The 11693-nt window shown below is 28.6% G+C and overlaps 2 protein-coding genes across 2 annotated transcripts; both read right to left on the bottom strand.

The window, feature by feature from the left end:
* Window positions 1–5048: 5048 nt before the first annotated feature.
* Window positions 5049–6723, bottom strand: LOC149057359 (trypsin-3-like). Its single transcript, XM_089223388.1, has 4 exons — window positions 6416–6723; window positions 6271–6366; window positions 5446–5642; window positions 5049–5364 (listed from the first exon to the last, which is right to left on the bottom strand). The coding sequence occupies exons 1-4, from the start codon at window positions 6719–6721 to the stop codon at window positions 5049–5051; spliced, it is 915 nt and encodes a 304-aa protein (XP_089079514.1). The 5' UTR covers window positions 6722–6723.
* Window positions 6724–6889: 166 nt separating this feature from the next.
* LOC107167480 (uncharacterized) lies at window positions 6890–10387 on the bottom strand. The gene is made up of 6 exons (XM_015516535.2): window positions 10127–10387; window positions 9310–9424; window positions 7892–8125; window positions 7694–7794; window positions 7534–7601; window positions 6890–7463 (listed from the first exon to the last, which is right to left on the bottom strand). Exons 1-6 carry the CDS (start codon window positions 10166–10168, stop codon window positions 7286–7288), a joined length of 738 nt encoding a protein of 245 aa, XP_015372021.1. The 5' UTR covers window positions 10169–10387; the 3' UTR covers window positions 6890–7285.
* Between the last annotated feature and the right edge of the window lie 1306 nt (window positions 10388–11693).

Genomic DNA, 11693 nt, shown 5'->3' with positions numbered 1-11693 from the left:
AGGCACACAATATTATTGAATTTGATTTTTAATTAAATATTAAAATATTGTAACATTTAAAATTTTAGTTATTCACTTTATTGTGATAGGTATATATATATATATATGTATAATACACACAATATATAGGCACGTTTACTTTCGTAAATGTTTAAACTAATGTAGGTAAACATAAACTGTTCGAAGCTTGTATAGCGATGTTTTGTTATAAATTTGGCTAAAATTTAATATTAAAGTTGTTACATCAGTAAGTGTGGGCCGGTAATTAAGTATTCTATCCGTTCGAAATATACCCCAAGCCACCAATAAGTTGAGCTTTTAATTTTTTTTGAAAGCTATAATAAATTAAAATAAAAATAAATATTAATTAAATAATATTATTTGAATATAATGAGTAATGATTAATGAAGATTTAAAGTGTTTATGTTTATTTAAAAACCTTTTTTCACTTTTTAAATTTGGATACTTAAAACATGGATATTTTGACCGATTAATCTCGTTTAAATAAAGATGATATACAAATTACAAGTATATTCACTAAATTACTTAATTATAGTATAATAAAATAAATAATAATATCATGTCATTATACCTACCTACTTTTCAAAATAATTATAATTATTAATATGACATTAGGAATTTTTATTAGGATAATTATTTGTATAATATTCCCCGAGTTTGTGTTACTCAGAAATGATTTACATTATATAATGATTCATCGTAAATTGCAATGCTTTGTCTCCATTGCGATATGCATAACGTTCATGAAATAACTAGAGAAGCTACGTAGGAGATAACAGTACCTATATATAAGTCAATAAAAAACTTAGCTCTTAGGTAAAGCATAGTCTGGCAATAAAATGCTATAAATTATTATGAATAAACTACAATAAAAAAAGCTAGCTAAAATAAATTTAAATTTATAATTTATAATTTATAAATATCTGAAAGTTTTATGAATGTGGTTTTGTTACTTGTACCAGTATTAATAATATTAGCTATTATATTACATAATATAAGTAGGTATACTCGTATACTGTTGTATATAAGTACCTATTCAACTATAATATTATATCAATTATAAGTTTCATATATTGACGTATTGTCTGTATACAGAATTATATACTATCATAATTTATAAGTTATAACTTACGGTTTTCGTTATTCAATAGCTAATAATGTGCATGTTGTTACATTAAAATTACTCGTTAGTTGTTGTGAAGGTTATTCTGGTTATTTAATATTAAACTATTAACTATAAAGTATAAGTTCGTTTTCAACCAATAATAACAATAATTTTTTTATATTATATAGGATATAAAAAATGTTGTTCTCTTTAGAATCACACTTGAGTTTTAGGTGCCGATTAGCCGATTGATTATATCAATAGTTGTACTATAAAAAGAAAAATGATTGCAGTAATAATGTTTTTAACCTTTTAGTGAGTACCTAATACCTATAAATGTTTATTTCTACATAACTATATTGTCTATATTATTCAATAAGACAATTAGACAACTATAATTGAATACGTTTTGATATGAATAACTATTAGATGAATAATACATTATAAAATATGTATACCTAACTGTTAACTAAAAAAATATTGAATAGTTTTTCTTATAATTTTCACATAATATTATAGACATATGTGCCTACTTGATAGTTGGTTGACTACAGATAAAAATATTATTATATCATACCTAATATATAGTATAATGTGTATTACTCTATACAATCTACTGCTATTATACAGTGTACGCCACTGTGGGCCCGTAGACCCCATGTTACGGAGGAGGGAACGACAATTAGGGGACTTAGGTTAAAGTAAATTGAATTCCCATTACAAAAAATTGTGTAACTTGGAAGATTTGAGAAATCAGTTAGAAATATGATGAAATAAAATCAGAAGCAGTCACGATTGTAGAAAAATGGGGCATAAATATACATTTATACCTATATATGGTATATATACACTAGCTGAATTACCCGTCGTTGCCGGGTTTAAGTATATAAATGTATGTAACCTGCCAAGATTAAATTTTGTTAAATCTATTGAAATTTAAATTAATTAAAATTTTTAAAATAATATTTTATACATATGATTATTATCATAACCTATTCTATAAGTTATAGGTTTTGGCGGCAGAAGTTTTGTTCACGATAAATTTTAGCACTAAAAGTTCAAAATAAATGTTTTAGTGTTTTACTAATAGTTTTTCAATATGTTATCTACAAAACTTCTTTGAACCCAAAGCTACACAGGTGTCAGTTCTATATGCAATATCTGGATCATATGCCATACCTGAATGCACCTTGCTTTTCCATAGACGCATAGTAGTATTTTCCTTATACCTAGATTCAGTTTGATTCTGTCTATATTTTTTTTGTGCTTTTTTTATTTATTTTTTTCTTGTGTAATTAGTAAATCTAGCCCTTCGTTTTCTCTTTTTAATTAATGAGGACGAAATAGATTGATCTGTTTCACTTGATTGGGATAGTGAAATGTCAGAAATGTTACTGTGTACTGAAGATGCAATAGGTGAATGTTCGCGTTCATCGACCTGTTCCTCTATACGACTCTGAGTATTGTTTTCTGTCGCAGTAGGAAGATAAGCATCAAAATGTATATTGGACAATTCTTGTCCAAATCGTAAAAGCTATATAGAGCGCTTTCAGACGAGACACTTTGTAGCCGGCCACTGGAATCAGTGTCTGGCGGCTGACGGGGACAAAACACGCCGATTCGGTGGCGCGACACACAGTCCGTGTCTGTGTCTCGTGTGTACGAGTATATAATATAGCAATGTTATCTTAGTCGCGCGATTCTTTTCTGACATAAGTAGCCGGCTACAAAGTGTCTCGTCTGAAAGCGACCTTACTGGACAATCATTAGATCCGGACTCCGTGTATAAGATACCATTTCGATAAACTTTAAAATTAAATGGAAATATACATCCCGCTGCTATAACCTCACAAAGCCCACCATAAGTTTCATTTTTTATCATATCAGCATAATATTCATTAGCCGTTGAGTAATTATCACCATTTCTATTGTGGGACATAACTGAAAACTTTGTCCAATCATTCACCACATGTCTAACAATTAGTAATCGCCACCTCCATCGCATTGTTTTGTGTTCCGTGTATTAAAAAAGAAAGAGCTCGGAATAAACAGCCAACAATGGGGACAACAGTATGTTGTTCAAGTTCTCCATTAACTAAAAGACTTTCTTTAGCCATTTCTTAGGTAATTAAATTAAACAACGTTAAATTAATCCTACTAACAACAAAAACCAAACACGAAAAAATCTAAAAAACTGTTTTATATTACACTTCATGACAACGACAACGACAAAGCGGCAAAGTACATATAATTTACAGCACGTGGGCATAAATTTTATATAAGCAAACGTTTTCGTCACGCGCAGCTATAAATATAATATGTAGGATAATCACTTAATAATAACTTCTAAATACTACTTAATAACTTCTATCGTGAAAACGACAATAGTGCTACCGTGGCTCTATTCGCCGACAACGCGTTACGCCGACAATGCCGTACAAATCAATATATTTATACACCATACCAATACCAATACGGAACAATTCATATCTACACGCTGATAAAATACACACACAAATTAAAGGTCAGAGTACAGGTATATGGAAACCCTCTGGTCGCCGTGCCGTACCGTATTTCCCGTAATCGGTCGACTGCTATTATTGTTATTATTATATGAATATAGATATACAAATTACATGTAAACATTTTCTTTTACCGATTTCAACCCTTTAAATTCAAAATTTCGAAAAATCCTATCTTAGCGCACGTCTACATCATAATAGCTATCTGTATGCCAAATTTCAGCCAGATCCGTCCAATGGTTTGAGCTGTGCGTTGATAGCAGTCAATCAGCTTAAGCTTACTGTTTTATATATACAGATTTAAATATACGTCGTTTTCGAAAAAAAGAAACTGCAGACAATCAAAAAATCTTTTTGACGAAGTTTGTACTAACCAACGATTAACTGATTCCGAAATCAATCTTAAAATCAATGTATTTTACACGAATATAGATATTTTAATTTCACAACTTCGTACACGTTTTATGGGTATAACGTATGAATAATATTGTGAATAAGTTTAAATTTAATTTTCCCAAAAATTTAGTACTGCCTATATATTCAGATACAGAACTGACCCATTTTGTTGACATTTTAGTTCAACAGCGTAGAAAAGATTTGTCTTTATCATTTGTACATCAAATACTTTCATTCAGAAGGGTGCTATTTAAAATTATTAAAGACGTTTTCTAGCATCAAAAAATATTAGTTGAACTATACCTAGAACTATTGATTGTTCAAAATAATTTGACTATAGCGTGCTACTTACTAGGATTACTTTAACATAGATTTTTTTTCAAAGAGATAATCAAATAAAAGTCGGTAATGTTAGTTCTATTATACCATGATTTAAAAATTGTGTGAAATGTTTGAAAAATTACAAAATTAAAAACTTTTACAAATTAATAACTATAGTCCACTAGTTTATTTTCTTAAGTATAAGCCAGCTACAGCGATCTCACGTAATATACTGTAGTGATATCTGTAGAGATATAATTATTCCAAGAGAGTGCGCTTTTGAACCTTATACCATTGAATACAAATATTATAGTATTTTATAATCAATGCTTTTGCGTAAGGAATGTATAATGTATAAGTTTCCAATCAATCGAAATTCGAAATTTTAACTTTTTTCAACAAGTCAACATTTTAACACAACTCAAAATATCTGTAAATGGTTAGTTAATGGTTAAACTAATGGTTAAAATATTGATGATAAATAATGTGCGTTAATACCTACTGTTAATATTTTACGTACACGCTTAATATTTGTGTTCCATGTTAAAAAATGTTTTCATTTTTACTATTCTTTATGAATTATGACTTAGGTATGATTACAGTTTATTTTTAACAAGTTATTCTGATTTTGATTTATAAGTTATAACGTTACGCGTATACATTTTTTTTATTTTACTAAACATTCAACTATTCAAGATATATAATACTAATATAATAGTAGTAATGTATAATTTATAATGTGGTATTAATGTGTTTCCTATATTTGTAATATCAGTTATCCATTTTCTGTAGGCATATAGGAATAAATGTCTAGTCTGAATGTCAGGACTACCACAATCGATGGTTTTATTTTCTCCTTTGAAATTGTATCCATGACTGGCTATTCCATATAGGAACCCATTGCAAATCATTGGACCTCCGCTGTCCCCTGGACATACCATATGAATGTCTGGTTTTGAACACAAATATTCTTTCCATGTTTCAATTACTAAATTCGATCTATTTCAACGCGTAGATTCTATATGTCGTGATCAAAGGTAAATTATCTGATAATGACCAAATTATGAAGTAGATACCCACTCGTTGTACGATTCACATGCACTGGGACCAAACGTGACACTAGAGTTGGTCATAAATCCCATCAATTTTTGACTCGATTTATCTTCAGTAATACCAAACCCAATAACCACACAATTCAAGCTTTTTCCATGAGAAAATTCATCAGGATGGCCAGATAGACTTATATAATACCCAACATTTTTGAACGGTTTTCGTAGCTAAATTCCAAGTAGGTACAAAACTGTATTAATACCTATGCATTAGATATATTTATTAATATATAGTGTTATACATAAATATATTATTACATTAATATAAGTACATATATGTTCGTAATAATTCAATTTTTATAATTTAAAACAATAAATACAAAACATGAAAATACCTAAATGAATATTTAAATAGGTAGTTTAAATATTATAATTATATGTATTATGTATAATATGAAACTATACATGAGCTTATTATTTATTATATAATATCTATAGTTTATAGATACCTTTTATCTAAACTATTCGATTTTTTTTTAATTGTATTTTTTAGTTAAGGTCGATGGACGAAAACTTTAACAATTAATACATATTATACAGTAGGTATATTTGTTGCTGTTATAAAGTGGGAAATCAATATTATTTTCTTAACGCGTATAATAAGTATATCTTTCACGTACATTTTGGTGAAAATGATGTAGGTTGTACGTATAAATTATAATTATTTGATATAAAATATGACTAGCTAAACATCATAATAATATTACACTAATGTTGTAACATTATTAATATAAATATTATTATAATATAATCATTATAATTAAAATTTACAATATCATAATGGCAGAGTGCTTACTTTCAACAGACATATGTCTGACAAAAATGTTTCTGGATTATACTTATGGTGCCGATACATGCGCTGGACATGTTGGTGACTATTACCGTGGTATACCTGTAAATGATTGGAACGTGTTTCGTGATAATGTACATTTTTTTATTGAATACAAACTCGGTTGTAAGTGCCAGAATACATTTATGTCTGATGTTTTCACGTCAGCGGTACAATGTGCGGCGGTCAATACGAACCACTGCGATATCAAGGAACCCGTGCATACAGAATTTCCTAATACGATGTTTTTTCGGTGGATTGTTATCACTAAACACACTACGAACGGATATTTCTCGACGTCGTATATTTCTCCGTTGGCTATGAAACCTTTGTTTTCATAATTTGACATATTTCCTTCCAATGTCAACACGTTAGTAAAAAAAAAGTTAAAATACAAAATTAGGATAATTTGAATCATAATAATGTCTGATATGCTAAATGTGTGAACAATTGTATTACAGGTATAAAGTATGATTATAAATAATCTCTAGTCGGCTTTTAATAACCCCGGCAACTTAGCCCTGGCTATTTTTAGCCATCATTATAGTCAAACGTCTAAACGTCTAATATATATTTAATCAACCAATCGTTATAATATAATTATATTTAAATCATAATAATATTATGTAGGATAATAATAATAATAATAATATTATGATTGTAAGACTACAAAAAACAATTATTAAAATAGGTACTTATATGAATTTTACAACTTAAACGTTAGTGTTACCAATATTATCTTTATAGCCTTAAAGGTGTATATTATGTATACAATAAATTAATAGCATAGCTATACGAGGTCTGCAATAAGCAATCGAATACCGGGAACGTTTAATGAATATAAATTTACTCGTACTAATAGTATAGCCCCGTATAGGCACTATCTATAATTATTACAAAAAACTTATTAATATTTTTTCGTTTTAAAATTATAACAGAGTATACACGTCTTCATACACAAGGACTCGATTGTCATGGCATTCTAACGATCAAAATTTCTTTTCCAGCTCATTGCTTCTTCCAACAGCTCTAACATTTTGCGTCTGGTGTCCGTAAGAACTTGGTCAGACAATTCGTCCATTAAAGGCGATAATGATAGCAAAAATAGTTCGTTGCCTTTTTTGTCACTGGATTCTTTCAACTCTCGCAAAATTGTCCACCTTTATTCAAAATAATATGACAACATTTAACTATATTTTTAGCGTTCAAAATATATTTTACGCAAATTACCTGTTTGTGTTGATCGATACTGGTTTGGGTAATGCAAATCCGGGATTGAACGAATCCAGTGGATAACACTGAAAATATAGTAAATATACATAATTTATATTTTTGTAAACGTATATTGATGTTATTAATTTTTAAAGTTGAATTATTTAATTTTGTTCACCTCTTCCAGCATGAGCTTATCTTGATAACATAGGGGCTCAGGTTGAACGTCTTTTTTTGAAAAATGTATTGTGATATTTACTACACGTATGACATTGTCACCTGTAATTCGTATTTCAATATAAAGAATTATTTAGCTTTACTTCTAGTTTTAGATAAAGTGAAGTTCTTAATATTATTCATAGTTAAATTCACTTACCAATGGCGTAAAAACAAAATACAATCAGGACGAAACCGCCTTCCCACAATAAATATTGATAAGGCAATGCCCTTGAACGATTTATATTAGTCTTCCAAAATTCTCGATAGCCATATTTTATAGGTAATAATTCTACATGACGTCTTCTGACGATCATAGGGGTTTTCAAGACAATTTGACGATATTCGAGTGGTATGTCCAGTATAATTGGAGTCAACTGATACGGCATTGAAACTGTGGTACAATATTCAAACATTTAAACGTAATTAAATTCATAATGTCAAACAATTGTGAGCAAATAGTTTGATTCTTAGTGTACTTCGTGTACAACAATTTGACTAAAATAAATAAAGTGATCGAAGAATAGTGATACTACCATATGCAGATTAGGATTAGGGACTACTATGACTGCATAAAATAATAAGAAGATAAAAATAATGATTTGTCAGTGGTTAGGTAATAAATTATTGTTGGATAGTTTGATTAAATATTATATATACCTACTATAGAAAGTAGAAGAGTAAAAGTTAAAATGTATTATGTTGGAATATGCATCACCGATACCCAATACTTTTAAGTTTTGTGTTTCTCGTATTATAGTGCGATAAAGGTTTCTATTGACTTTAGTAATAGCAAAATACAATTTTTGCATAAGGTGATTGATAAATTAGGGCGTTAATTGTGCAATATTGCTATAATAATTAATAACAGTGTTATTTTACTGTCACAACAAAAATACTTAAATATTTTGTTGCGTATAATAATTTATAATTTGTAATTAATGTTATATTATATAATCAATATAATTTAATTTAAATTTAAATAAAAGTTTAATAGTTAAAATTCAGGATGCTTATTAAAAAATGACTCTCAACAACGTGTGTAACTAGAGACTAAAGTTAACATATTTTGGTTAGTCACTGTGATTTTAGCCTTCAAATGTTATTTCCCACGCTAAACATTTTTTTGTTCAAAACAAGGTGGGTTAGAATAAATCTTAAACGTATGTTTTATTAATTTATCGTAAAAAAAGTAAAAATATTGTTTATTAAAATTGAAATAGAAATATTTCCAACGACAATAAAAGTATATTATTTAATACAACTTAATTTTGGTTATGCGAATTATTCATCACTTCTTAATTCTTATAGAAATATTAAATATAGAATATTTTGGTGTGTTTTGTGTATCTATTTATTGAAACATTTTTTTTTAAATTTTTGATTATTTTTACACAATACTGATTGGTGGTTCGGTTTTTATAACTTTGAAATCAATTAATATGACACCAGTTGATGGTATTATGTTAATATAATATCACTAAGAATATAGGTGTTTGAAATTAAAAAAATTGTAAACACCTATTTTTAGGAAACGTTTGTTATTTCTATTTGTTTTACAGATTTTGGCTCACTCACTTAATTCCGGGTAGCAGTTTAAATATTTCAGCATCATAAAAAGCATTTTCCATCCGGGCTTATGAACCATGCGGTCTCGGGCACCGTGAGTTCCATCGTGAAATTTAAGTAAGGCCTACAAAAAATGAATACATGTTGTATTATGTAAATTAGGTTCATAATTTTATATACATTTTAATAATAGTTTTTAATATTTACATAAAAATTGATTATTTTATTCAAATTTTAAGTTCCATCAAATACATTTAATGCACATTTGCAAAATAGATACTATATATAATATAAGAATCTACTAAAAATCTATTATGTTTAAAATAAATGTATAAATAGATCACTGTGTTTATAATGTATTCTATAATAGTTATGAGATGTTACAACAATTCTGTTTAGAATTCGAACCCTGTAGTTAATCAGCTATTTTACTGTAATTTCATAAAACTACAAAATGCTTTTAATATAATAATTTCATGGTGTTGAATACAATTTTAAAATCAGTTCTAGATATTATATATGTGCTAGAAACATCTAACTACTTTGGCATTTTTTTAACAGTCTTTAAACAGTATAACATTTTAAGAGTACTTTTCTTTTTTTCTCCTCTTTCCATGCGCAGTGCTTCATAAATAAAATGTTTATTTGAACAAGACACTATGGCCTATACGAATAATAACGATTTGCAGTTAATTTGTTCACAGTTTGGAAGTTATTAGTAGTTCGTTTAAGTCAAAATATTATTTTTAAAGGTTCTGGACGCAACGATGAGAATAATGATATTAATAATAATAATATAATAATATTGCTTGTAATGGCGACATACTTGGACGAGATCGTATCCAGCTTCCTCGGTAGTTTTCGTCATTTTTCAGTAGTAATGATTTCGCAGCGTTTAAATAGCGTTTATATCGCACTCGGTGGCACTACCTGTTGTATTTCAAAACGCTTTATATGTCTTTAACACGGTTTGAAGGTTGGAATGCAGGCGAACACCAAATCTTAACTGCCGCGGCAAACAAAACGGTCTATTTCTAGACGTTTGGCGTCTGCCAACTTACGCGCAATTTTTTGTCATCGGACGTCGATTCAGCTTTATGCGCCGGGACTACAATGTCAGTTTACGGATCAGCTGTTTATAAATACCGTTTATTGTTGTAATACCAAGTTTTTGCCTTAAAATAACACATCGTAATAGCAGATACACATAATAACGCGATGGTGCAATGTTTCTTTTGAAAAAAATATTATTACTTATTCCGCGCTTCATCAATAATATACCATAACACAGAACCATACGAAGGTCATCAAGTGTGTATGGGTATACATTATTTAGCTTATCCGTAAACAAGGCACATTTAACTGATAAAATAATATATACGTTTTGCCGTATTCAACGACCGAAATTATTTATGTAAATATAATGAGCTATAATATGGTTGCGTATAACAAGACAATAATATTATTTAGTGAACAGAATATTTCATGTCCACACCAATTACAGACACTGAGCTATATGCATACTACCCATCTGTATTATGTGTATATCTTATATATAAAAATCTTGTGTCAATATTTGTCCGGGATGAACTCTGAAAGTAGGTACTGCATGGACCGATCTGGATGAATTTTTTTTCAGTTTGTGGAATTTGGTCCAACTTAAAAGATAGGATAGTTTCTATCTCAATTAAGACCCTAAATATTTTTTATTGCAATAATTGTGAAGAAGAAGGTTATAGAATTTTCTAGAAAGATCCACAATGTTCGAGAATAGAGAGTGACGTTGTATAAAATGTTCGCTAATGCTTCGTTCTATAGAAATTTCGATCTTCAAAGGTAAAAAAAGCAAAGTTCGGTACAACGTATTCTTCAGTATTATTTAGTTGTGACCAAAAGGGGAGTTTGTAATTTGCACCAAATTAAAGATATATAATCTGCACCACTGCTGGTAGCCAAAAATAGTGGTTGTAATTTGCACCAAAATAAGGGTATGGGAATTTGCACCACCCTCAGGTAGTCGAAAATAGAATTTGTAAATTTCTCAAAAATGATTATTTATTTGTTCAATTATCTAATATTCGATTTTGAAATATTCGATTTTTCCTCGGTATCTTAGTAGACGTCGAGACTAGACTGATACGAATGACAATAATAATTTTAATAATAATACGATTTAATAACATATAATTTTTTTAATTGGCCAACTTTTTTTTATATTCATAATTATACAATTTTATATAAACTTAGTACTTACATCAATATGTGTATAAACTCGGCTATTTTATTAATAAAAACTAAGCCAAATTTATATTAGGATATAAAAACTTATAAATTTGTACTATCGAAAAAATAATCGATTTTAATTTTGGTGCAAATTACAATTCCTATTTCTT

Source organism: Diuraphis noxia, unplaced genomic scaffold (assembly GCF_037042655.1).
Source record: "Diuraphis noxia isolate RWA-SAM2 unplaced genomic scaffold, SU_Dnox_SAM2 contig0003, whole genome shotgun sequence".
Taxonomy (NCBI): Eukaryota; Metazoa; Arthropoda; class Insecta; order Hemiptera; family Aphididae; genus Diuraphis; species Diuraphis noxia.
Note: the sequence above shows the minus strand (reverse complement) of the source record. Positions and strands in the feature narration are given on the sequence as shown.